This window comes from Saccopteryx leptura, chromosome 9, assembly GCF_036850995.1.
Source record: "Saccopteryx leptura isolate mSacLep1 chromosome 9, mSacLep1_pri_phased_curated, whole genome shotgun sequence".
Lineage (NCBI taxonomy): Eukaryota > Metazoa > Chordata > Mammalia > Chiroptera > Emballonuridae > Saccopteryx > Saccopteryx leptura.
The window spans coordinates 73044655-73071989 of NC_089511.1; the positions used below are offsets into that span (position 1 = coordinate 73044655).

At 55.3% G+C, this 27335-nt stretch overlaps 1 protein-coding gene across 1 annotated transcript; it reads right to left on the bottom strand.

Moving 5' to 3' along the window:
- SPOCK2 (SPARC (osteonectin), cwcv and kazal like domains proteoglycan 2) lies at positions 1-26174 on the bottom strand. The gene is made up of 11 exons (XM_066349906.1): positions 25757-26174; positions 9487-9495; positions 9091-9136; positions 8740-8854; positions 7071-7185; positions 5160-5274; positions 3826-3945; positions 3182-3400; positions 1719-1781; positions 414-551; positions 1-270 (listed from the first exon to the last, which is right to left on the bottom strand). The coding sequence occupies exons 1-11, from the start codon at positions 25943-25945 to the stop codon at positions 125-127; spliced, it is 1275 nt and encodes a 424-aa protein (XP_066206003.1). The 5' UTR covers positions 25946-26174; the 3' UTR covers positions 1-124.
- Between the last annotated feature and the right edge of the window lie 1161 nt (positions 26175-27335).

Sequence of the window (27335 nt, forward strand, 5' to 3'; positions counted from 1 at the left end):
TTGGAGCCAGGGTCCTTCCAACTGTATTTTCCAGATCCATTCTCAAACTCCCTGCTTCTGTCCAGGTCTCCGCCGGCCGGTCCCCCTGCTGCGGCCCCCTGGCCCGCCATGGCCCCGCAGGCATCTACCAGATGTAGCCTCCATCGTCAGCCTCGCCTGCCTCGCTCTCCTCCTCCTCGGCCTCCTCACCAGCTTCTTCCGTCTCCTTCTCTTCCTCGTCCTCCCAGCCGACACCACTCCCAAAGTCTCCTGAGAAGCCCACGATGTCGTCTGCGAGGTGAACCAGCCAGGGTCAGGTTAGAACCCTGCTGGCCACCTCTCACCACTGCCAGCAGGGACCCTGCCCACCAAGCGAGGCCTCACACAGGCCCCCAGGGGCAGGTTCGAGCCCCACACCGCTGCCCGGCCCTTACCACAGTCAGGGCTCCCGTTCATGCGGGTGCCGGTCAGCTCCAGGCCCAGCTGGTCCACACACCAGCAGTCACCACTGCTCTGGTCACACTGCATCTTCTGGTAGTAGCCATCCTCGTCACAGCTCGGGATGAAGACTCCTGGATGGGACAGGGCCCCGCAGGGTCAGAGCAGGGGCCCAGGGGTATGGGCTCTTCAGAGAGGCGGCCCTGGAGCCTTGGACATGGGCAGGGGTCCAGACCCCACCTGCCCAGGTACTGACCACCCAACACACTTCTATGCTAGAGCTTCTTCCCGCTCCACTGACTAGAGACAGAAAACCCTCCTTCCTAAATGACCTGCTCAGGCCCACCCGCTCTCCCTCAGACTTCTTCTGAGATCACACTCTGGGGACCCAGAGTTAGACTCTGTTCTCTTAGAAATAACAACAGGATGGCTGCCCAAAGGCCCAGCAAGCACGCTCAGGAATCCAGACCAGAAAGGATCTGGGTGGCTTTCTGGTGGAAGCAGCAATAAAGTCTACCCCTGAAGCCACTAGACTCTCAGTCAGCGGGATGCAGCGTGGTTCCACTGTGTGTTTTCACAGGTACTGGTCTCATCAGCCCAGTTAGATGCTAAGCTGCTCTAAAGGAGTTATGAGGCCCCGTGTGATCTGCGTTTTAGACCTCTGTTCCCTCAGCCACCACACTCCAGCCACATGAGACCTTTCTCTGTTTCCCAAAAACCTTAAGCCTTTTTGGCTCCTTCTTATCCTGCAGGTCTCCCTTGAAAGCCAGCCCCCCAGAGAGGCCTTTGCTGAGCCCCAGGGTAATCTGTGTCCACCCAACTCTCCCTCAGCCCCACATACATCAGCCACAGCCGGTGGTTCTGTCCTTGTGGGCGTGTGCTTCCCCCGAGTGGCCTGTGTGCTTTGTGAGGCCAGGGCGCAAGGCTGTGCTGCCCAGCAGCTCGGTGGCTGCTCCGCTGTTGTTTCCCGGGGCTGGTCCCCAGGGAGTGCTGAGTGGAGAGTGTCTGCTGTGGAGGGGCCTCCCTCCGGCTCTGCACACGCCCTTGCTGAGCTGAATACAACAGGGTGTTCTCGAAACCTTTTGTGTCCTAACCTCCAGCTCCAACGGGAGTTGACAAAAATTAGTGCTGAAAACACACTTATTGAGGGGCTGCTTGGGAGAGCCTGCCCCACTGCAGGAATGAAAACAGGACGGGGCTTCCCTCTCCTGTCTTCCAGGCCAGGTCTCCCCTGGGTCTGCATCCCCATAATGCCCAGAGGCCGGAGCCCCCCGCCTCCTCCGACCCACCCAGACCCTCACCTGGCTTCTTCTTGGCAGCCTCCTGGATCTGGACGCGCTCCAGCTCCACCAGGCAGGGGGGCTCTGCGGGGGGGGAGCAGACTCTGATGGGGCCGACCCATGGGGCTGGCTGGATTTACTGTGCCCCCCATATACATAAGGCTTAGAAACCCAGGCAGGGGGCTCTGCAAGATGAAAACAGCCACCCCACAGTGGCTGATGCACTGATCCCTTTAAGGTTCCCCAAACTGACACAGGGGCACCCTGAAACAAAACAGGCTCCCCATTCCAGTGAGGTAGGCTGAGGTTCCTAAGAAGCCCAGGGTTCTCTGAGGGTGTGGGTGACCTATGGGGTGGGTAACAGGCTTCAAAAGAGGGGTGAACGCACACACTCCCCAGGGGTAGAGGCTCCAGAGGAATGGACGACAAGAGAAGGTGTTAGTCTGAAGCCTGATAATAACTGGTAGCCAAATCTAACTTGTCTGTGACCGTGAGAAGTCCCCAAGCCCTTCCTAGCAGGAGGCCAGACTGACGTAGGAGATGTGCTCCAGGCCCCTGCCCAGGACGGCTGCTGTGCGGGGCCCCAGAGCGGCTCCAGAGGCTGGAGAGGGAGGCGAGGGAGCTGATGCCGAGAGCAGGGAGGCCAGGCAATTAGGGGAGTAAAACCGACCAGAAGGCTTGGTGGGCAGAGGGATTTGTCATCCACATGCTCTGCACCCAGGTTTCCTCAGCTCATCCGCGCAGCAGTCTCCAGGGCAGGTACTGTTACCTCCCGAGTCACATGAAGAAACCGAACTCAGAAAAGTTCAGGTTCAGTTACCTGCCCAGGATCCCAAAGCAGCATGTGATGGGGTCCTAGCCGAAGCCTGAGCCTGGGCCATGGATGCTGCTCTGCTTTTACCCCATGGCCACATAGCTCCAGGCAGGGCACCAGGCCTAACCAGGAGCTGGCCGGGAAGCTGACCCCTTGGGGCCTCAGTTTCCTCATCAGTGACAGTTACCACTTGGCCCAGATGATCTCCAAGCACTAGCTGTGGTTCAGGGAATCACATCTCTGAATGATTCCCTGAACCAACAGGGAATCATTGGCCAACATCTCTAAGGCTAACAGTCACCTACATAATCATGTATTTGGGGCAAATAATGTGAGATGTGCCCCAAAGTGCAATCATGAAGAAGCCCGTCGCTTTAGCTTCAGGATCTCAGCCTCTTCCAAGATCCTCCAACAGCCCATAGAAATGTTACATTAGTAGTTTTTAACACTCTTTCTTTAAGAAGTTCTCCAAAAGTGCATCAGCTTCATCCCACACAATCTGGATCCATCTCGGAGCTAGCCGAAGAAGGGAGTTTAAGTGGTGGCTTCACCAAGAGAGTACAGAGCTGGGAAAGATCTGAGACCGGGCAGCTGACCGGTCCCAACGAGGGCTGGAGCAAGGGGCAGAGCCCGGGACAGCCAGGGGCCCCAGCCAGCGGCCAACACTCACTCTCTCTCCAGAAGCAGAAGCACCACTCGGCGGTGGAGACACGACCATCCTTGTAGGAGTCACAGGAGTTGAAGAAAGGGCGGATGCAGACCTCGTACTTGTCCAGGTTGATGGCAGCCAGCTCCGTCTGGTCAAGGAAGAGGTCGGCGCTGGTGTCCAGCTTGGAGAACATCCAGCCGATGGAGTCCTTGCAGCTGGGCCCCAGGCTCTTGTCCAGGCCTGGAGAGGGGACCAAGGTTCCAGCTCGCTCAAAGCAAAGGTCTCCATCCCTCTGCTCACCCACCCCTCCACCTGCCATCAGCCCCAGCCCTCTGCTCAGGGTCAGGCCCACCCCTCTCCCCCACCTGGGATCACAACTAAACCATTCAAAACCCTGTTTGAAAGCCCTTCAGAAGAAATAGTAGTTCCTTACCTTCCCCTGGCTACATTTCAGGGTTTAAGTTCCCCCACCCATTTTGAGAAGAACTTCTTCCTATTAGCTAACCTGAAGCCCTTCTGTCTGGTTGAAGCTTACTGCCCCTGGTTCTGGGTTTGGGCTCTTTTAGGGGCTCAGAGCCTGGCAGGAGGGCACACAAGGGGGGCTAGCCCCAGGGCACACCTGTCTCCCCTCCCCCCCCTCCCAGGCAGAGCAGCCGGGCCTGTACCACTGGCTGTGCCAGCTCCACTGCTGCCTGAGCCGTTCTGCTTGGAGTTCTCGTGGAGGAGCTGGAACCAGTCCCGTAAGCGATCCCCGAGGTCGGCCAGGTCCTGACCTGTGCAGGTCTCTGCAGAACAGGGAGAGGGCGGAGGGTGAAGGAGAGGGGAGCAGCACGCTGGAGCTCAGCTTGGGATGCTGCCCAGCAGGTTGGATGCGGGGCAGCTATAAGGGAGTTAGAAATCAGAGGCCCCCTCGCCCACCCTGTCCCATCCCTTCCCTCCCCCTCCTTCCCTAGCACTAAAACCACACAGCACAAACCTGTGGCCGAGGCCCCCTGTGGCCGAGGCCCAAACCCTCCTGATCCATTAGCCAGCCCTCCTCCCTGGGCCTGTCCCTGTTTTGCCACTTCTCCCTCGCTGCTCTGCAAACCTCTCTAACCGTCCTGCAGCCCTGCAGCGAGCCCCCCCCCCGGCTGGGGCCCAGCACTCCTCACTACCTGGTTTGCCTGCAGCCCTGCAGCGAGCCCCCCCCCCCCGGCTGGGGCCCAGCACTCCTCACTACCTGGTTTGCCTGCAGCCCTGCAGCGAGCCCCCCCCCGGCTGGGGCCCAGCACTCCTCACTACCTGGTTTGCCTGCAGCCCTGCAGCGAGCCCCCCCCCGGCTGGGGCCCAGCACTCCTCACTACCTGGTTTGCCTGCAGCCCTGCAGCGAGCCCCCCCCCCCCCGGCTGGGGCCCAGCACTCCTCACTACCTGGTTTGCCTGCAGCCCTGCAGCGAGGCCCCCCCCCCCCCCCGGCTGGGGCCCAGCACTCCTCACTACCTGGTTTGCCTGCAGCCCTGCAGCGAGCCCCCCCCCCCGGCTGGGGCCCAGCACTCCTCACTACCTGGTTTGCCTGCAGCCCTGCAGTGAGCCCCCCCCCCCCCCCCGGCTGGGGCCCAGCACTCCTCACTACCTGGTTTGCCTGCAGCCCTGCAGCGAGCCCCCCCCCCGGCTGGGGCCCAGCACTCCTCACTACCTGGTTTGCCTGCAGCCCTGCAGCGAGCCCCCCCCCCCCCCCCCCCGGCTGGGGCCCAGCACTCCTCACTACCTGGTTTGCCTGCAGCCCTGCAGCGAGCCCCCCCCCCGGCTGGGGCCCAGCACTCCTCACTACCTGGTTTGCCTGCAGCCCTGCAGCGAGCCCCCCCACCCGGCTGGGGCCCAGCACTCCTCACTACCTGGTTTGCCTGCAGCCCTGCAGTGAGCCCCCCACCCGGCTGGGGCCCAGCACTCCTCACTACCTGGTTTGCCTGCAGCCCTGCAGCGAGCCCCCCCCCCGGCTGGGGCCCAGCACTCCTCACTACCTGGTTTGCCATCCGTGGTGGAGGTGGCGGCCTGCTCCGTGGGGCAGGGGCAGGGGCCCTCACATCTCACCGTCAGCTGCTTGCTGCTCAGGCAGGCCTGCTGCTCCAGCTTGCACTGCAGGCGAAAGGTGGGACGTGATGGGGCCTCGCCCCGGGGGCCCTGCAGCTGGGGCACCTACTGGCAGCCACATATGCCTTCCCCATTGTTGACAGGACAGCGCCATGAACAGCCCACCTGTCCCTCTGGCCGCCGCAGGTGCACAGTGCAAGGGGCAGCAGGCCCAAGGGGTTCTGGAGTCAGCGGTGCCCATGAACCCCGCTCAGCACCAGCCTGCCCTCTCTGCACATTTCTCTTTCCCAGGACACCCACCCACCCTCCCCTCCCCCACAGCCACTCATCTCCCATATTTAGCTATTGCCCACCCCCTCCCTGCCCTCACGACCTCTCCTCCTACTCACCACAGTCCCCTGGTCCCTAGCTGACAGGCTGCTGGCCCCCTCTCAATAGCCTTCTTCACAGTCCCCTCCATGGGTTTTGCTCAGCTCTCTTGATAACAAACAGCTACAGGCTATTGAACACCTGCTAACTCCTGGGCTTTTACTAAAAACTCCACTGCAGCTGTCGGCCACAGCCAGCTGCTGAAGGGCTCTTCCATCCTTCGCCCTTGAAACGTTTCCGCTGGAGGCGTCCAGTTTCTCCCCTCAGTGACCGCTAAAGCAGGTCCTAGCATTCACTGTTACAGCATTATCTCTCTAGGGCCCCTTCAGCTCGGCCAGGGAGGAATTGTGTTTCTCCTGCTCAGCAGAGAACATGGAACCTCAGAGGCCCAGGGACTGGCCAGAGGCCACGGGGCTGGGATGGAAGCTAGACCTCCTGGTGCCCTCTAGCACCCCCCAGGACAGCGCCACGCCCTCAGAGCACAGCCTCCTGCTCACACTGCACGTGCCTTCCGGCCGGGGACACAGTGACAGCACTGTCCAGCTACTCCCTCACCCTGTCACCCTGCCTGCCTCCCGGCCTCAGCCTCCTGCTCACACTGCACGTGCCCTCGGGCCGGGGACACGGGGACAGCACTGTCCAGCTACTCCCTCACCCTGTCACCCTGCCTGCCTCCCGGCCTCAGCCTCCTGCTTCATTCTCTCCCCCCCTCCTTAAATGGGTGCCTTCATTCATCACCCAGGTGGGGGAGGGGGCTGTTCTTAAACCTGCACGTCACCCCCAAAGGGTTCTTAGCCCTGGAACCTAACCCAAGCTAACCAGCCAGGGCCCTCCGGACTCGCACCTCGTCACTGCTGGTGGAAGCACTCACAGTCAGCACCAACACTTCCATGCATTCCAGAGTTTATACAATGCTTCCACAAATATTGTATCATTTAATCCTCACAAAAATCCCACAAGGTGGGAACTCCTTCCCCTGGCCACTGTTCGCTCTCACATTGTCACCTCATGGAATGGTACCTCCTCCTGCCCTAAAGCCCAGTCCTTGTTGACAAACACCATCCCCTCCATGTGGAATCTGCCTGTGGGAAGCTCCATCCTTCACCCCCAGTCACTTGACATCATTGAGGACAGTGCTCCTTCCTTCTGTCGCCCTTGGTACTTTTAGGAGGCCCTTTACATTTACTCTGACTTACAGTTACCTGCCCGCCTTCTTCTTCCATGCCCCGCCCCCCAGCTGTACCTGCCTGAGATGGGGGGGCTGGTCTGGTTCAGACCCTCAGGTACCCCTACCCAGGCCTCGGGTGGCCCTTCTCTGGTGGGCTACATTGAACGCACTGGCCCAAGGCCTTCTGGGCCGACTTCAGTGCTGAGAGTCCCTCAGGGGCCCGGGCTGGTTGTTCGGCCCTCTCCATTCCCTGTGGCCTCAAGTGCACCCCACCCCCGCCCCACCTGGGGCCAGCGTTCCTCACCACCGAGCTGTAAGTGTGGCCATCAGAGCCGCAGACCGAGGCGAGCTGGGCCATGTGACAGGGCTTGCAGGCAGTATCTTTGTTGCCATGGAGTTTCAGGGCAGGCTGCTTGATCCTACAGGAGAGGGGTGGAGAAGGCCAAGGATAGAGGTGAAAATGAGAAGGGACAGGGAAAGGGAAGACCACTCCCAGCAACCTCTGTGTAGTAGATGCAGCCATCTCCCCGACCCTGCCGCCCTCCCCATCACCCCCAGCCAGACCCACCCCCCTCCAGATCCTAAGGGTGGAACCAACTGGACAGTGTCGGCTCCCAGCTCTCCTCTTCTGGGGTTCCTGAGCCCAGCAGGGCCTTCAGGCAGCAACTCCGAGTCCAAATGTTAAGATGTAATGGGGAATCAAACTTTGCTTAAGGGGTCAAACCAAATCAGAGGCTGCAAACTGATGGCCCACAGGCCATATCTGGCTTGCAGACTCATTTTGTTTGGCCACCAAGGGTTTTGTTTTTAATTGGTTTATTTACCAACATATGCAAAATAGAAGAGTTCCCATAAAAGCCTGGACTCCTGGTCTTTCTCAGTAAAATGGAAGGTGTGGCAGCCCTGGTCCTGCATTCCCACAAAGCCTAGTCATCCAGTGACCCTGTCATCCAGTGACCCTGACACAGGGCCCGAGCTCACCACGGCTCACCACAGTGGTCCGTCACTGAGCTCTCTTCACAAGTTTACACTAGTGGCCAGGCCCCTGTGGGCATCTAAAACTGTAACCCTAAGTTTCTGGTCTCTGATTCTCTGATTCAGGAAAAAAAGGGAGGGAATTGGGACCTTTTCTAGGGGCCTTGGCACCAGGTAGGGTCTTGTTCTTGGGCTAGAGTTAAGGTCTCAAATACCCCTCATCCTTTCCCTCCTCTGCAAGCCTCAAAAGCTACAACCCTTAAATATTTCATGAAGTCATTGCATGTCAACGCTGGAAGGGAGCTCAGACCATCTGGGCCAAGCTATTTGTCTCACAGATATGGACACCAAGGCCCAGAGAGTAGCTATGACTTTCCCAGGGTCCCACATCTGGTGACTGATCTCTCCTACTGTGGTAGCTTTACATTGGTCCACAAATCCTCTGACACTCCTCCCTCCAAAAGATGGTGCTGAAGTCCCCTCCTCTAGAGTGTGGCAGTACTCATGACTCACTCCTAACAAATGCAAGCAGCAGAAGTCGTGATGTATAATTCCTGAGACTAGGTCATACATGACCTGTGGCTTCCTCCTTGCTTTCTCTCTCCCTTGGATGATCACCCCCTCAGGGGAAACCAGCTGCCATGTTATGAGGACATTTAAGCGTCCCTGTGGAGAGGTCCGCGTGACTAGGAGCAGCTGTGTCAGGAGCTAGGAGGTGAGTCCTCCCGCCCCAGTCCAGCCTTCAGATGATGCAGCCCCAGCAGCATCTTGGTTGTAACCTCATGACAGACCCTGAGCCAAAACCATCTGACAGAACCACTTCTGGATTCCTGACCTTCATAAAATGTGAAATAATACACATTTGTTGTATTAAGACACTAAGTTTTGAGACAGTTTGTTTCACAGCAAGAGATAACTAATACATAGGAAAGGATCAGTCAAGCCCTTGCTCCTTAAGCAAGCTTTCTCCAGAGCTCCCACCTCCCCAAGCCCCTCACCTGTGCTCCAGCTTCTTGCGGCTGATACACATGGCCCGCTGGAAACCCTGGGCAATGCACACCTTGTGACGGCTGCATTTCACCTTCTGGCAGGGGTCCTTGGTGGTATCCAGGCCTGCAGCGGCACACGATCAGAACTCAGGTCAGCGAGGAACCAGCGCCAGAGGCTCCAGGAGCCCCAGTCCCACTGCTGAGCTCAGAAGCCCCTCTCCACAGCAGTTCTTGATAACCAGAGCTCCTCAGCTCCGTGACTGCCCCAGGAGACCCTAAGGCCGGGGTCAGGACCTGCCCTCTGGCCTCAAGTCTTCCTGGGTGTCAGTCAGCTTCCCCGGCCTGGGAGGGGCATGTTACCTTCATCTCCTTGCTGATTGTCCTCCCAGCTCTTGATGTAATCATCCTAAGAAAAGGCAGTGAGGAGCAGGGGAGAAGGGCAAGGCTCAGACTCACATCTCAGAGTGAAGGTTCAACTCTAGGGCCAGGGAGGAGAAGTCTGGCCACTGCTTGTACATGTATATTGCCACCATCTTGGTGGCTGCCCAGATGACCCCTGTCCACCCAGTCCCTCCTAGCTGCCTCCCCCAAACCTCTATCCCCCTAAACCCCTGTCCAGAATCCCTTCTAGCTTCCCCCATAAGCTCCTTATCTCCCCACCCCCCTACTTGGCACTGAATGCCACAGGGCAGAGGTCACGGTGAGGGTACAGAGGAGGAGGGGTGAGGGCACAGTGTAGCCCCAGGCGGTACTCACCTCCACCTCCTGGGCATCAGGAGCAGCAGCAGGCACCGGAAATGAAGCAGAGGAGAGAGGGAGAGACGGGGATGTCAGTGTGAGACCATCCCCAGACCATGTGGTCCCAGGGCTCCCCGAGCCTCATCACATAGCTGTGGGTGCTGCACAGCGGCCTTGGATCGCTCTGGTCCTCTGACGCCAGAGCCTCGAATTGGAGGAGAGTGTTCCTATGTCTTTACCACAGACAGCTTAAGACCTGCGCCCATAGAGGGCCGGCCGTGGGAGCAGTGAGGGTGAGGCCTGTGCCATTGGGAAGGCGAGGCCTCATCTCTTTCCTCCAGGCCCTAAAGCTGTTCCCAAAGGCCCAGCCCTGTCCCCACCATCAGGGCAGACGTCCGAGGGGCCCATGCTACCTGGGAAAAGCGATTCTCATACCTGCGCCCTGGGTGTCCCAGAAACACCTCTCTCCTCTAGCAGTCCTCCCCCTGACACTTGCCCAGCACGTGCGTGAGGCGGGAGAAGGACCTCTCTTCTAGGCATGGGGACTGTTCTTACTCAAGGTCTGACTCTCCTGCAGAGTTCAGATGGTGCACTGAGAGAAAGGCGGCCACGGGCCCTCCAAATGTTGATGGCTTCCTCAGTTAGCACAGTCCCGCTTCAAATCCTCTGGGTCAGAGGATCCAAAAGGCCCTCTGAGGTCATCCGGCCCAGCCCTGTCTGTGTACAAGAGAGGCTGGGAGCCCAGAGACAGGAAATGGATGAGCTGACCCTGGTCCCACCATCAGAACCCAGGTCTCCTGACACCCAGCACAGACCTCTCTTCTGGCTACAACAAATGTGACGTCTCCAAGATGTGAGGCACACAGGAGACCATTCCCCTCCCTGCTCTAGCCACAGGGCCCATGACCCCAGAGTGACTGGAGGCAGAGCAGCTCCCACCAAGCCTAGCTCACTGGCATGAACCCCACAATGCGTGTGTTTTCCCAACTTTCCCCTGTAGGGTGGTGCCATTGCCAAAAACTGGTAAGCAGCTCCCAGGGTCCTCCTGGCGAAGCTCTGCCAGACAGGCAAGAGGGCTTCTCGGGACCAGCAGCTGGCAGTGCCAAGGAGCCAGATGCCGGCCTCCTCTGGATGGATGTAGAGGGCCATGAGGAGCCACATACAACCGCCCACCTCGTCCGGAGTCCCGCCCACTCAAGGATCAGAGCTGTACAGGGGTGAGGTGTGATGGGGTGGGAAGGGGCTGGGTGCCTGTCAGGTCTGGGAAAAGGGGCATGGGGCTCCTGCATCCCAGGGCAGCCACAGGGGGCAGCAACGGGCACAAAGGAGGCATCCACACTGCTTTGAAAGCCCCAGGGCTCTGGGGCCTCTGAAGTCTCCCTGGAAGTTGACGAGTATCAGAGGAACAGGCAGGGGCAAGGGCCTCATCAACATGGCCATCTGGGCACAGGCCAGAAAGCAGCCAGTGCCAAGTAGGTTGGGATCAGCTCCCAGGTAGAACACACCATGGTCAGGTGCCCACTGTGTGCCTCTGCACCCGTGCGTGCATGCATGCAAGCCCTGGGTATACACATGCACATTCACAGGCATGCGTTCTGGAGTGTGTACGTGTGCAGGCCCTCACCTATGAGCAGGTGTACATATGCACACAGGGTAAGCAACAGGAGGAAACAAGAATACTTCTAGGCAGCTCACCCAATGCCAGATGGTTTTTCTCCAAAAAGAAAGTAGCAAAGCCCAGTTTTTATTTAATTTTTTTAATGTATTGATTTTAGAAAGAGAGGAAAGGAGAGAGAGAAGCATCAATTTGTTGTTCTACTTACTCATGTATTCATTGGTTGATTTTTGCATGTGCCCTGACCAGGGATCGAACTCGCAGCCTTGGCTGATCAGGACATCCTAACAAACTGAGCTACCTGGACAGCACACAAAGCCCACATATAAAAACAGCCTTCTGTTTTCACACTTGGGCACCAGAACATCCCTCCAGCTTGGCCTTGCTGACCCTTCACAGAGAGAGGGGAAGGCAGGGGTGGAACGGAGGGAAGCAGGAGGAGGCCGCCGCCGTCTCCACGAGGAGGGTCTGCCTGGCACCAGCTCGGCTCTGTCTGTCTTGCGTTCAGTGCATCTCCTTGTTCACATCCCCTGTGTCTCTCCTCTTTCTCTCTCCCCCTTTACTCTGCCCACACCCACCCCCCACCACATGTCCAAGCAGTCAAGTGTCCCACTGTCCTTATGCCCGGGAGCCTCAAAAGGGGCTTCTGGAGAACGTGGCCTGGGTGGCCCCCTGGGCACTGAGCAGACCAGGCCAGGCTCCAGGCTCGGGCACCCACCCGACTCCACAGGCTGTGGCCTGGGCCCCCTGGAGCCCCCAGGCAAGCTTCTGGGGACTGCACAGCTTCCCTTACTCGCTGGGGCCGAAGGAAGCCAGCCCAGACCTGCCCTTCTTCTCCAGGAACCCCTCGGGATGCGGGGTCCTCCCCTGCTGTTCCCACTCAGATGGGAAGTGGAGGCTGAAGAGCCCAGACCTGCCCTTCTTCTCCAGGAACCCCTCGGGATGCGGGTCCTCCCCTGCTGTTCCCACTCAGATGGGAAATGGAGGCTGTAGAGGGGCCAGTTGGCTGAGGCCAGGGCTACCAGGTTGGGGCAAAAGTAGTCTTGCAGGAATCAAAGGACAAAAACACCCAGACAACTTGATGAAGGAAGTAGGATTTAATTGGCCGGCAGAGCAGCGTGACCTCCTAAAGAGGCAAGTCAAACACGTGCTCCCCAAAGTTAGATTTCTTACATCTTGTATGTATACCCTTTACAGAGCATAGTTCACACGCCAGGGGCTCGTGATCCCTTTGTGTAGAGGTATACTCACTCACAGGACTCCAGGATGGGAGGGGGTTTAGGTGAGGTCAGAGAATAAGCGTTGGAAATGGCCCATTAACGTCTTAAAAACTTTTAAGAAAAGGAGAAAGGAAGGGGTTATTCAGATCATCTCCTGTGGGCTCCCTTCCCCCCTGGTTCCTGGTAGGTTCTCATCCTCCTCAGTGGAGGAGGGGTGGGTCTGATTTCTCCTTCCTTCTTCCTTTCAAACTTTCTAGTACGAAAACCTCTCCATTAGCAAAATAATAGCCCTTCCCAAGCAGGAAGGCAATCTGTAACTTCACTGACCATTTTTAGCTGGTGTTGCCTAGCCCTCATTGTAAGTCACACACAAGCATAAAAATCATATTTTACAAATTTATTTGGCCAACATTCTCCCCTTATGCTTGCTTTGCTATCTACACCACAGGCACTCCAATGCAGGGAATAAAGTACATTACAGTAACAGTACAAGTCATAGAATTTCAACAATTACAAAGGTGTCCTTTACAAAATCTCTCTGAACACTTGGCCTAAAACATAAAATGTCCATGAAGCTTCTTGGTTCAAGGGGGGCTTCTTTCCTTAGTAGGGCCTGGTCTCCATCAAATTGGGGTCTTTGCAGCTGCTCTACCATTCCCTGAGAGGGGAGTGGGCATGAAACTGTGAAGAGGATGGGGAAGGGGCTGGTGTGAGTCACCTGTCCCCAACTGACAAGGTCTATATGCCCCAGACCCACCTGGTACCTGAACTGGAGCAGGGAGGGGGCCTATGTGTCAGCCAAGGGCTCCTTCGCCTGCTCACTCCCATCCTCTCACCTGCCCTCCAGCCAGGCTGTGAGCAGAAGCCTTTGGGACTCAGTACAAAATATGTTCTTGAAGGTCAAGAGCAAGAATCTCTGATTAGAAAGTAGGGTGGGGAAAGAAGGAATTTTGAGATAGGGGATTTCACTATCTAGCTCCTTTGTTAGAGGCCTGGGGGGAGCTACTCTACCCACCCCCAACACCTCCCCCAATTAAGCCTGCAGGGATGAGCCCTCTGATGGCCGGCACAAGAGAGCTCCCCTCTGTTCTACCTAAGCTCTCCGTGTCCTGTGGTGGGTGGGGTTGTTGTAAGGTACCAAAGGCTACAGAATTAATATTAATATTTTAGGAAGCTTAAAGAACATTTTATTAATTTGGGCTAGGTGTATAGAGAGATTTTGTAAATGATCTCTGTACTTGTGTGATTAGCATAAAATCAAGATGGCCGATGGCATTGTGTTGTAAATGCAGAAAGAGAAAGGAGACTTGGATTCTCTGACCTTCCCCCATACCTGTGGGGAAGTGGGTAAATAGCTAGCCAGGTGAAGGGAGAGAAAGATTAAATTAAACCTTTTTTATACTAATGGACCATTTACAGACATTTGTCCCCATAGAAACTACCTCTCCCCTCCTGAAAGCTTGTAGTTAATGTATGTATCTCTGGACAAAGGAATAGCAAATGAACACTAGAAAATATAGGAATGTCTTTTAGTATGTAAAGTAACATTTTTACCATTGTAAGTTTTAATGTGTAGAAGCATCTTTTTGTGAACTCTATTAATGAATTGTGTCCCATCCCCCCTCCCCTCATCCTTTTCCCAAACCTGTGTAAGTGAAAACAAAGCTTATGCTGTGATGTCAGGTTTTTTCCCTGCCCATATATAATTGAGGGTATATAAACAGCCCCTGAACTATTTTTGGGGCTGCACGATTTGGGCCTGCAGATGCCCCGTGTCAGCCATATGCGGCTGGCATATTTAATAAGTCTCCTCCTCTAATAAAACTCTTCATATTCATCTGGACTGGGTGTCTCTACATGAACTCGATGAAATGAGGTACAGTGCTTTCAGAATCTGGGGTGCGGTACTTTAAAACAAGATGGAGGGAGGCCTGAGTGACTCTGGGTCCCTGGACCCTCACTCCTGGGAGAACAGGAGCAGCTGATCAGAAAGGGACGTGGAGGAGAGAGGACCTGGTGTCACACAGAGTCCCAACGCTCCCTCTGCCAGCTCATGTTGGATAAGAACGCTGACTTTTAGGAGCTCGGTACCTATATTTTGGGACTGCTCAGTGATTAAAGAGGACGGTGTCTGTGCGGAGTTTGGTGTCTAAAAGCACGTAACAAAGCTGTCATAGCAGAAGAGACCGTGAACTTTGGGTAGAGAAAATGGTGGAGAGTCAGGAAGCAGGTAGAAAGAGGGCACAATCGGAGCCCCTGAGGTGGAGAAGAGAGAGGCCACCAAAGAGAGCAGAGACCAGGCCAGCGAGCAGAGCCCCCCTAAGCGTCTCTGGGGGAGGGGTAATGAGGAAGCCCTGTGGAGAGCAGGACTGAACCCCGGGACACACTCGGGGGCACCTGGGTTCCAATGTGGGCTGGCCCGTCTATCAGCTGAAAAGGAGGTGTTTGCTGGCAAGTGTGAATAATGCCTCTCAGTGCAGCAGTGTCTCCATGGCACCCCAGTGGGTTCATTAGCAACTGTGAGAAATGGTCTGACAAAGGCACCAGGATCTTCTCAGGAGGAGGTCCAGTTCTGTCCTGGTTCTGGTACTGATGGATGATGGATGGACGGTGTCTTCCTCTGAGAAGGGGGATTTGCTCTAGAGCTAGGGCCTGGTCGGAAGGAGACGGGTCACAGGCTGAGATCAGAGTTCTGGGCAAGGGACAGCATGCCTGTTTTCCCTGGTTATGTCCCCTCGTCAGTTCAGCTGGTGCTCAGCACAGAGCAGGCACGAGGGAAAATGTCTGGTGCTTTTAAATTACCGGTAAGTCCTCTCCAAATATTTTATGTGTCTGTCTTCCTTTGACCCTCACACTCCAATTTGGTAGGCAGGACCATTAGAATCAACCCCATAAAAAATGAGAAAACTGAGGCTCAGAGAGGCAGAGCAACTGGCCAAGGGTCACAAGACAGATGAAAAAAAAAACCAGGACTCCCAACGGGATGTGATGGGACTAACCTTACATCCCACCTTACAGGTAGGTGGAAGTCTCTCACTGAGAGAGGAAAAGTCTTGTACTGAAAAGGGAGGTAAAGAGGACTTTGGACTGAGGGTCTGCTCTAAACTTGGCTCATTGGGCAGCCTTCATTAAGTCACTTCCCCTCTCGGGGTTAAGAGTCCTCCTCTGTGCCATGTGAGTGCCTCTCAGCTACGGCTGCACATCAGAATCACCTGCAGCCCTCTTACCATCCATCGCCCAAGTGCCACCTGAGCCCATTGAGACCTCCCGGGTGGCTGGGGCTGGAGAGCTCCCGCTGGGGCTAAGCAGACAGCTGAGCGAGCCCACTGCCCCAGCTCCCGGTCTAAGGGCCTTCCAGCTCCTTCCATCTCATGTCTGATGCTCTTCTTATCCTCTCTGGTGTCTTCAGCTCTCCTGTGGGGATCGGGGGTCGGGGGGTGCAGCTATTCTCTCCCTCCGAGGCCGCTTCACTCCCGTGGGGATCGGGGCTTGGGGGGGGGGTGCAGCTATTCTCTCCCTCCGAGGCCGCTTCACTCCTGTGGGGATCGGGGCTTGGGGGGGGGGGTGTGTGTGCAGCTATTCTCTCCCTCCGAGGCCGCTTCAAATAAAGCAGACGCTCAATGCCCGAGGAACAAGCCACTCACTGGAACCCAGGCTCCTGACGTCCAACTCCAGACCGTTCCCTTTGCAGAGCACATCATACTGCCGGCTCGGATCTCGGATCAAGCAGAAGAACCTGCCCCGCCCTCTGTCCCCAGCCTGTCCACCCACCTCCTTGTATGCCCTCCCTTCATCGTACCCTGAGCTCCCAGCTCACCAGCCCTGGCCTCCATCACCACTGTTCCTCAGGGCTCTCCCTGCCTCTTCCGGTCCACGTGGCTGCAGCCACATGGATCTTTCTAGAACACAGTTCTGATCATGTCTCTCCCTCCTTAAAAACCTTTCACTGAACATACACTATGCTCTCACTTTGAAAAAAAAGCTTTAACAGGTGAGTAGGTAAAAAGAATTTGTACCAGATGTCCTCCTCTGGGCGACAGGAATACAGAGAATTTTGGCATCTTTCTGCCTTTTTTCCTAGTTTCCAAGTTTTCTACAATGTGAACATGTTTTACTTTTTTTTTTTTTTTGTATTTTTGTATTTTTCTGAAGCTGGAAACGGGGAGAGACAGTCAGACAGACTCCCGCATGCGCCTGACCAGGATCCACCCAGCACGCCCACCAGGGGCAACGCTCTGCCCACCAGGGGGCGATGCTCTGCCCCTCCAGGGCGTCGCTCTGCCGCGACCAGAGCCACTCTAGCACCTGGGGCAGAGGCCAAGAAGCCATCCCCAGCGCCCGGGCCATCTTTGCTCCAATGGAGCCTTGGCTGCGGAAAGGGAAGAGAGAGACAGAGAGGAGGGGGTGGGGGTGGAGAAGCAAATGGACGTTTCTCCCATGTGCCCTGGCCGGGAATCGAACCCGGGTCCCCCGCACGCCAGGCCGACGCTCTACCTCTGAGCCAACCGGCCAGGGCCCATGTTTTACTTTTTTAACGAAGGGGGAAACCACCATAAATCTACTTTAAAAACTTCACTGGTTCCCTGTCTCCACAGAAGAGCGTCCATCTTCTCACGGCTCGCGCTGGCCGGCACGGCCAGCCCCTGGCTCAGCCTCCCCCCGTCTGGAACCCGCGCTTGCCTCTTCTGAAACCTGGCTCAGTCACCACCTTTCCTAACCTGTCCCATTTCCAGTTTTCCTCCGGTTACACCAGGAAGTGTTGTTCCTTCTGCCCTAGTTAGATGGCAGTACCTTGAGGGCAGGGACCATAGAAAGTTCATCTGTCTATGCCCAGCACCTAGCACATAGCAAAACTACTACTCATGATAGCTAACACCATTTCAGCAATTACTGTGTGGGAGGCACTGTACTAAGCACCTAACATTCATTGGCTCATTTACTTTTCCCAAGAACCCTATGAGAAAATTACTATTATTATTCCCATTTCCCAGGTGATAAAATCGAGGCTTGGAAGGTTAAGGGACTTATTCAGGATCGCACATTAATTGCACAGCAGAAGAGTACTGGTACCCTTAGAACAGTGATTCCAGAACCTGTGCCCCTAACCAGGACTTGGTACTGCTCCATACATGTTAGCAGGTGAAGAAAGTCCTAGGCCTGAGACTCGACTCAGGAGGCCCAATCCCAGCCCATGGTGGTTTCTCCAGTTACACCAGCTCTGCTTCAACCCCCAGGCAGGCAGTCCTGTAGCCAGAGAGGAGGGACTGGCAGTGGTGGGAGAAGACACCTGGGGGCCCACCTTCTCCACGCAAATTTCAGAAACCCCTTCACATGCCTCTCCTTTGGTTAGTTTGGAACTAACCCAACTCCTGCTTTGATCTCTGCAGTCAGTTCAGTTGCCATGGAGACAGGGCCCACCATGCCAAGCTGGGAGAGAGCTAGAAAGTGCTCAGGCCTTGCAGAGCTTAGGGGCACATGCTGGGTGTTTCCAAGCACTGTTTACTTCCTGTCATTTTAATTAGCACCCAAATCACCCGCTCACTTCACAGCTTGAATCAACCCAACCTCTCCCAGCCTCTCCATCTGGTGGAGAGGATGAAACACAGCAGTAAATGGAGCAAAGGCAGAGCAGCCCCCTCAATGCCCTGCCTTGCTGGGCTAACACCCACTGGGCGAATCACCTGCTTCTTTGCTGCACAGTGTGGTGGGGAGACTGACCCCCAACATGGACCCAGCGTACTGGGTTGCGGCTTGGCCTTGCCTCTGACCACCAGCGAGACTGCAGGTTACGGAGTCCTGCCTTCTCCAGTCCCCACTTCTTTGTCTGCAAATGAGATGACGCGCTCGCCTTCCTCTCTGAGCTTCAGAGGGACCCAGCGCAATAATGTCCAAGAGAGTGCTTTGTAAACCGGAAAGCTCTGCCCTATCAAAAGCTGCAGAAGGCCCTGGCCGGTTGGCTCAGTGGTAGAGCGTCGGCCTGGCGTGCAGGGGTCCCGGGTTCGATTCCTGGCCAGGGCACACAGGAGAAGCACCTATCTGCTTCTCCACACCTCCCCCTCTCCTTCCTCTCTGTCTCTCTCTTCCCCTCCCGCAGCGAGGCTCCATTGGAGCAAAGATGGCCCTGGCGCTGGGGATGGCTCCTTGGCCTCTGCCCCAGGCGCTAGAGTGGCTCTGGTCGCGGCAGAGCGAGGCCCTGGAGGGGCAAAGCATCGCCCCCTGGTGGGCAGAGCATCACCCCTGGTGGGCGTGCCGGGTGGATCCCGGTCGGGCGCATGCGGGAGTCTGTCTGACTGTCTCTCCCCGTTTCAAGCTTCGGAAAAATACCAAAAAAAAAAAAAAAAAAAAAAAAAGCTGCAGAAGACCACTGAAGTCTGGTTCTTTAAAAACACAAGGTGGAGCCTGGGAGAGGAGGTGGGTCTCATGGTTACAGTGGGCCTCAAATATAGACTTTAAAAATATTTTTTATTGACTGTTTTGGGGTGACATTGCTTAATGAAATTATATAGGTTTCAAGTGTACAATTCTATAATACATCATCTGTATATTGTACTGTGTTCACCACTCCAAGTCAAATCTCCTTCTGTCTCTATCCCTTTACTCTTTCCACCCCCCTTCAAATACAGACTTTTGTTGTTGTCTCTAAATGAGGCATACTGATGAGTCCAAAAGATGTTCATCATGAGACTCTAATAAACCACAACTTTTGTAACCCTGTTATGGAATTTCTCTATTTTTTAATAGGTCAAGAACCTCTAACACTGAAAGTAGGCCAGGCCTCTCTGAAATGCCCTGTGTCTGGCACTATTTCTGCCTTATTCTTCAGGTGAAGAAGCCAGGAATGGGGAGACCTGTGGCCAAGGTCTCCTCCCGTTCCTCCCTGCAAACAGCCCAAGAAGAGCACAGAGTGAGGGACCCAGGAAAGAATGAGGAGGGGCCAAGTGGGAGCTGCCTGGGCCCCTTCTCAGCTGAAGACTGATACCCCTATCACAAGCTGGGCAGAAGGCATCTGGAAGAGGCAGTGCCTCCGTGTTGAGGAGGGTGGGAACGGGGGCAGTCATTAAATATTGGCACCCTTCTCAGAGGGAGAGGCAGAGGTGGTTAGGCCTGGACAAACAGAAGGAGACGAGTATCTAGCAGACTCCAGCCTCCCACCTCCTCTCCCCTCGGAGGAATTTCCTTGGAGGGCAAAAATGTGCACTCACTCCCTGCATGCCAGAAGCTCAACTTGGCCTCAGGAATGCCCACACCCATGCCCTGCCCAGACTCCCTGGCCTGACCTCTCCTGCTAATGGCTAATCCAAGGGCATCTGGGGTCACTCCCCCAGTTCCTAGGTTGGCTCTCCCAGCTCTTCCAAAATGAGAACTTTGAGAAGGGGTAAAAGGAGTCGGAACAAGTTCAGACTTTTACATGCCCTTGACCTGTGCAAGGGAACAAGGGACTAGGAAAGGAGCCAAAAGTCTGCATCCAGGCAGAGTGAAGACACTAGCCAGGCCTGGCCTGTCCTTCCTGCAGCCTTGACCCCTTCCCAGATGTCTGGAAGAGAGCGGGAAGGGCAGGGTGCCCCGCCTCAGGGAACCTGTTCTCCACCGGAGGGAGCAGGGCTGGTGGGTGGTTGGCTTGCTCTGTGGGCATCCGGAGGCTGGGGGTGGAGGACTCTGAGCCCCCCACTGCCCAGGAGAAAAGGCGAGGCTGGCTGCAGTCAGGCCCACAGACACGAAGGCTGAAGGACAGGGGGCCCTGGCAGACAATTTTTTCATGGTGTCATTCATTACTTTATGCTACAAGAGAATCTTTGGAGAGTCAAGGTGCTGGGGTTCTAGTTATGACTGTCTCAACCTTTTGGGGTCCAGAAAGAAGAAGAGATCTTCCCAAGTACCCAGCAAGTCTCAGTCCAGAGCCCCTGATCCCCCTTGGCCCTCTGCTGCCTGAACCCACAGTGCTGCCACCTGAAGAGGACAGGGAGAGGCTTGGATGAGGGTCACCTGAGATCCTTTCTGGCTCTCACATTCCACCGTGCATGCATTCATACTGAGGACCCACTGTGTATACAAACACCCAGTGCCATGCTCTGAGGACAGGGTGGTGAGGTGCCCCAAGCAATCTATTCCCAGACCCTGTCCTCGGGGCTTATCCTGGGAGGTATGTGACAAACACACATTAAGAGTGCCAGCAGGAGGACTCTTGAGGTACAAGCTCACAGTGTGAGGCCACGAGGCAGCACCAACATGTGCCAATGAGCTTATAGCCAGTAAATACTGCTGGAACCCCAAGGAAGGAGCCGAGTGCTGGCTGAGCCTCAGGCTGTCAGAGGCTGTCCCATTTCAAGAACCTCCTCACCTACAACCCACAAGCTTAGACACAGTGGTGTCTAAATTTCATACCCAGGCCTATGCCTGGCACACATTCTCCTAGTTTACAGTCTTAAGAAGATCCATGTTACCCCTGCAATAACATGTACAGAAGCAGTGTGCCCATTTCTAAGGTTTCTCAGTCTCTGGCTAACACGCACCCTACCCTGCTCTGGTCACAGAGACTTCCTCAGGGGCAAAGCAAAAGCCCTTCCCTAAACCCAGACTGGCTGCCCAGCTTGTGGCAGAGATGGGAGATATACCCCCAGTGGGAGGGTATGTCTGCGGGTGAAGGGACTGTAACGGGTCCTAGCACCATCCTCCTGCAGTCACAGACTGAGAAGGGGTTGGTAGATTCCTCTGCTTAGCCTGCTCATTAAACCAGTGGGAAAATCAAGGGCCAAACATGTGAAGCAGCTACCCCAAGGCCACGCGATTAGTTCTGTCCTCTCACAAGGAAAACAAGCTGAGCACTCTCCCTGGGCCCTTGGCGCTCGGGGTAGGCTCCTCCACTCCTCCAGACAGCCTCCCGCCCTCTGGAGCACAGGAGGGGCGGCTCTGGCTTCCTGTCCTCTCAGTCCCTGGGAGATGAGAGGAGCGCATGACACCCTCTCCAGGCAAAGTGCTCTTCCCTCCCTCTCTTCCCAGGGCTTGGAGCCCCACTGGGTGTTCAAGAGTCTCTCAATGCGGTGATGCCACTCTAGGAGATGCCACCCGACTTCACTGTGAGAGGGGACTGAAAATCAGGGTGGAGGACGAGGTTAGGGGAGCACCCCAACTCCGGAGTCCACTCTGACCCAGTGTGGGGTTCTCCCACACCCACACTTATTCACAAACATCTGTGTGGCTTGTCCCCACGCTTGCCTTGGTTGAGGTGTGTGGGATAGGGGTGTTTATAAGGAAGCATCTTTGTGGCTGATACTTGCTATTGACCTCCTTGGTGTTCTTAAAACTATGAGAATCCTGAGTAGCCGGAAGGCAGTATTTCCCTGGGCCAGAGCCCAGGGTCACGGTGAAGCCCTGGTGTCTGGGAGGTGCTCAGATCTGCAGTGATGAGTGAGTTAGTGAACAAACGTCAGTACCTTTCTCATGGAGACTGCGGCACGGTGTGGGCTAGCCCTAGAAGTGATGGTCCACCTGGTGGTTTCTCTGTAGGGCTGGAGAGTGTTGCCTGGAATGATGCCCTCAGGCCTGTGACACCATCCCTTCACCTTTAGCGTTCACTTCAGTCTCCTTGCCTCAAACTGAAGCCCAGACAGGTTATACGATACCCCTGGCATCATGTGCCCAGCCAGCGGCAGAGCCAGAGCCCAAACCCAGGCCTCCGACTCCCAGGTCAGGGCCCTTCAAACACCTCGCACTCCTGCCTCTCCTGGGCGGGAGCTGCCTTCGCAGTGTCACGAGGCCAGAGGCTGGGGAGCAGGCTAGTGGCAGGAGGTGCTGCTCCTGCCCAGAGCATCCTTGAGACTCACAGGACACCAGCCAGGCTAGACTTTGTCCTTCGGGGTGATTCTGCCTTCCCATTTTCACTAAAGGTTAGGCCTAGAGTTCCCTGAAAAGCAGAGTTGAACCTGTGTTCAAATTCCATTGGTGCCACTTCCTAGCTATTTGCCCTTTGGGTAATCACTTGACTTCTCTGTGCCTCCATTTCTTCAACCACAAAGGGGATGGACTCTAAAGTTATCGTAACTATCTCACAGGTTACCGAGGGGCACAAGACACAACACATTCCAAGTGCTCACTGCAAGGAATGGCAGATATAGGCCCTCATTGCAGTCAGTGGTTCAACATACATTAACTGTGCGCCTCTTGGGTGTCAAGCACAGTGCTAGACACTCATAAATATCAATCAAATGTAATGGAAGTAGACTAGAAAGTACAGAAGAGCCAGGAAGACAAAGCCAGGAACAATCAGGGCTGCCCAGCCAGGCTCATGGAGCTGCCGGAAGAATGCTGTGTAACCGGCCTGTCTCCTCTCAGCTGCCCATCTCTATCAGCTTTGGACACAAGGTTCCAAAGACCTGCAGTAAAATCCCACCGCAGTCTGCAGGGAGTGAATCTGGAGATGGTAGCGCAGGGCAACAGGGCTCTGAGAGGCCCTGGCCTGCCTAGGGTAGGGCACAGCTAGATCACAACCAGCCCATCTCCTCTGACATGAAATTCTCTTCTCCTGGGCATTAGAGATCTGCCTAGGCACCAGGTATGAAAGTCCTGCGCCCATTGTAGGGAAGGATTACTCCACTGGTAAATCCTGCATCCACTGTAATCCTAGTGCTCTGGAAAAAATGCTAAACTGAACTCCCCATAACCAGCTCAGACCAATTCCACGTTGGAACAACTGCCCAAGCTTTCCTCCTCTTACTTGTTCTCCTGAGCCCTTCAACTCTCTCAATCTTCACACTCAACTTAGTCAATACCATTTAATGAGACATGTACCCCACCCATACTATCGACTCCTCCATCCTATTCCCTAAGAATACTCCACTCTCTTGCTGGCCTCCCTTCCACCCAGGCAAAGTGGGCACCCCACACCATTTTGTGACTGATTATGAACAAGGTTCTGGCTCAACTTGACAACATCTTAAAGGTTCAAAAGAAGAAATGCCTATCTCTTCTTCGAAGAGCCAAGGAGCATATTTTCAAGAAAGCTAACCTGATGAAATGTACATAAAGTGTGATGCTACTGTGCCCAGCCAGAGGGCCTTCAGCCCTTATGGTGGGAAGTGGGGCCTCTACTAGCAGGAGGGATAGAAGTGTCTGTGGTGCTGGCAGAGCTGCTCTGGGCAGTCTGTGCACTGCACAGTTCCAGGGGGCGCCATTCACACTGTGGCATCCCTAGCGTTATGCAATGCAGTGGCTCTGTGCTAGCAGCTTCGCGCCTGTCTGCAAAAGCTGCTAGCAGATCCCCAGAGTCAGACCCTCAACGCAGCCTTCCTGGCCCCTGTCCTCCTGCAGCCAGAACCACCTGAAATGGGGTTCTAGAGGAAATCTGCCCTATAAAAGCCGAAGGCTACCCAAATCAATATATGCCCTAAAGCTTTCTATGAATCCTAGGAAGGCAGGTCCTGCAGATTTCAAATATGGTGCCTTTATTCTAATGAACATGGGAGGAAGGGGAAAGTGGTTGGCACCAATACAGGGAGACAGGTGGGCAGCCTTGTGCCAGGGGGTCAAGCAGCCAATCATTTATCCCCACCTATAGAGTTGGCTATTGGAAGCAGGTAGAGGAAGGAGAGTGGGGAGGAATCTTTTATTTTGAAAACCTTACTGTTCTGTTTAAGTATTTCTTTTCCCTCTGACCTTCACCAATCCCGTTTTGGGAGATTAAACAGCCAGTGAGTCTGAGGGAGGCCTGGACCAGTGATACATAGATTTCAGATGGGCCAGCCTACTGTCCCCCTCCCCCTACACACACACACACACACACACACACACACACACACACACACACACACACACTTCATTGTTGCTGTGGCCGGCCTGCTTTCCAGGCAGTGACATGAGACTGCAGCTAATCTGTGTTTGGCCTGCAGGGGCCAGGAAAAAGGCCTGGCTGGACTCCACTCTGCCTTGGCTAGATACGCCGTGGGTGGGGCAAACACCTCACTCTGGGGCCCAGGCCACTCTCCAGAGGACCCAGCAGCGTACATTCCTTCTGATGAATTACAGCGAACCAGTATGGCTTTGGAGAGAAACAGGCACTTCTCTCATGATAACAAAAAGATCTGTATCTCTGCCTGTTCCCATCATGTGGCTGGATATCATATGAAGCATGTGCATTTTAAATACATTTGTAAGGAACTTACGAATGCACACATCTAAGAGAATAGGAGAAAGGTCACTGTGGTTTGTGTTGTACTAGGCGGATGCAATGAGGGCATTTGGGGAATGAGGAGCAAGAACCGGGTTGTAGAAGAGGGTTTCTGGGACCAGCAGTTGTCTCCTGGGCACATCCGGACCCATCCTCCACCTAACCACCCCCACCCCCTTTTTTCGGCCCCAGCCATGCCCTCTGCCCTCCACTCTTCATCCTCACTTCCCCCTCTGGGAGCACCCCCTCCGGTTTCCCCTCTGATCTACAGGTGCCAGTAAACAAAGTGCTGCAGCGACGCGGGCTGCAGCCACCTCCCCACCCCCACCCCGCAAAGTTCCTCCCAAGGTTAAGCCAGGTTCGGAAGCGGTATGGGGAGGGACCCCGCCCCAGCTTCTGGGCTTTCCCTTCCGCGTTTCAAGCACAGGAGGCTATGGTGTCTTTTCTCCGGATCCGAACTGCTCCTCAAGCTCAGGGTTGGGCGTCCCCATGAAAGGTTAGTCCAGGAAAACCAGCCTCCATTTGTGCTCACATTGCTCTGCATGGGCAGCCCAGACCTGGCACTGGAGGCCACCCGATGTGGCCTCGGGTATTTTCACTGCCCTTGCCCGTTCCCCTCCCCCATCTCGGACACGCCTTTCACCATCTCTCCTTAGAATTGCTAGGATTCTGCCCTTCCCCCAAACTCAAAGGCTCGGTCCCCTCTGTGTCGTCCCTCCCCCAAAAGCCCAAGATGGGAACCGAGGGCACTTGCGCAAGACAGAGCTATCTTCCCCACTAGCCCCACCCAAACCTGCCCTTTCTGCAGTGCCCCATATGTGGAGCCTGCAGCCTCCACCCGGCTAGGTGCATGCGGGGGGGGGGGGGGGGGGTCACGGGGGGGGGAATAAACGCTGGGGAGCACGTCAGTCCGAAGCCCAGCCGCAGTCAGGGCCTCCGCCCCTCCCTCCCTGCATCCCCCCCTCCAACCACCCTGCATCCCGCATCCCTCTTAGTGCCCCGACTGCGAGGGAGAACCTGCGAGCCTGAGGGACCCAGCGACGGGACGCGGGGCTGTGAGGGCGACACTGGCCAGAGTCCGTTGTGTGCACGTTGTTTACTCGCAGTGCAATTATCTGGCTGGGCTGCAGGAGCCTCGGGCTGCAACATGCAGCCGCCGCTCCCCGGAGCTGGGGTCTTGGCTCCGAAGCGCCCTCCCCAAACCCGTGCCCGGGAATCTCGGCTCCGAAGTTCCCTCCTCAAACCTGTGCCCCTAGCCCTCGACCCTCGGCCTTCCTGACCCTGCAGACTTACGTCTCGGAAGCGGTTCCAGTCCTTGATTTTGCCGCTGTACTGAGAGATGGACGACAGCCATTGCTCGTCCTCCATGAAATTGCCGGGGGTCTCGCCCTCCTTAAGTCCTTTGGCATCGCTTTCGGCCAAGGCTCCTGCAACTAGGAGCAGCAGCGGCAGCACCAGCCGTCCGCAGCCCGGGCCGTGCATCGTGGTCTGGATTCGACCTGGGAGGTCTTGACTTCTGCAGTATTTTAATGTTTTCCTCCCACCCCACGGTTAGCGAAGCAAACGCTACGGTCTTCCACAGCCCTCCTCCTTCGCGGTCTGACTCCAGTGACAGATGGAGAGTGGGTCGCGCTGAAATGTGACCTGGTTGGGAGATGTACTTGTCTGAAAAAGCCCAGCGCAGGACGCGGAGACGAAGAGTGAATCAGAGAGGCTGCGCCAACAGGGGCCGTGTCTGTAACTGTGGCATCAGCATCACGTTTGACATCATCATACCTGGTTAAAAAAAAAAAAAAAAAAAGGAGGAGGTAGAATTCAAAGGGAAGTGCTAGATCTGAGCACCCAGCACCGGCCAGCCTTAGCAGAGCTCAGCCCAGTCCAGCACTCAGGGAGTTGCCAACCAAGGAATCCAAACACAAGGCATTCCTGCTGTCTTTCCAAGGGTGGAGGGCAAGAAGAGAGGGGTGAGGGTGGGGGTGGGGGGAGTCTCCCCAGGGAAGATGAAAGAAGACACAAAACTCTCCAGTTACAAAGCCAGTCAGGCTCAGGTGTCTAAAGGGGAATTTGGCCACTGACACTCTTTCCCCTTGCCTCCCACTCCGAGGGGCCAGTGCCACAGCCCTGACAGCTGGCTTCCTGTGAATTATGGCTTTACAGTAATGGGTAGCTTCGTGAAGACAAAAGTCATGTAACAACTGGCTGCTTCAGAACTATTGCTCCCCAGCCCCACATGCTCTTTCAATAGAAAACCTGATCACTGAATGGCTGGTAAAACAGAGGCAGATATCCTCCTCCCCAAGAAGCTGTTTAAGGGCTGTCATCCCCTTTGTTAGCTCTTCCTAGGACAACCCTAAAAGGCAAATGTCTGACCATTCATCGGCCTTAAGACTGCAAATTTGGAAAAGGCACATTTGCTCATGGTTTTGACTTCAAGTTTATTTTAATAAGCCACTGGGGAAGGGGGTGTGATGGAGGGGCTGGTTTTGTTTGAAGTGTTTAGGTTTTTGTTAAAATTGTGACCCTTATCACTGCCTGTAGAAATGTGTTGACATACCAGCTGGGAAGGCTGGGCACAGTCCCAGTATCAGAGCAGAACTAAAGTGAGGTTTACATTACAAATAAATTGCAGAGGAAACAGATCATCCGATAGGACAAAACATGGAACTTTTGGGACCCAAGCCCTAGATTGTGTTTTTATTAAAAAAAAGAAAGAAAAAAAAAACTTGGCTGCTCTGATCTTTAAAAAAAAATCAAAGACAATAAAAAAACATGATCTTAATCAGTAGGGAAAAAAACACAGATTATAAGGTTCACAGTCACTGAGTTTGGCCGGGGAATTCTGAATGCGCAGATGGCTTGGGCTGGGGTTCCT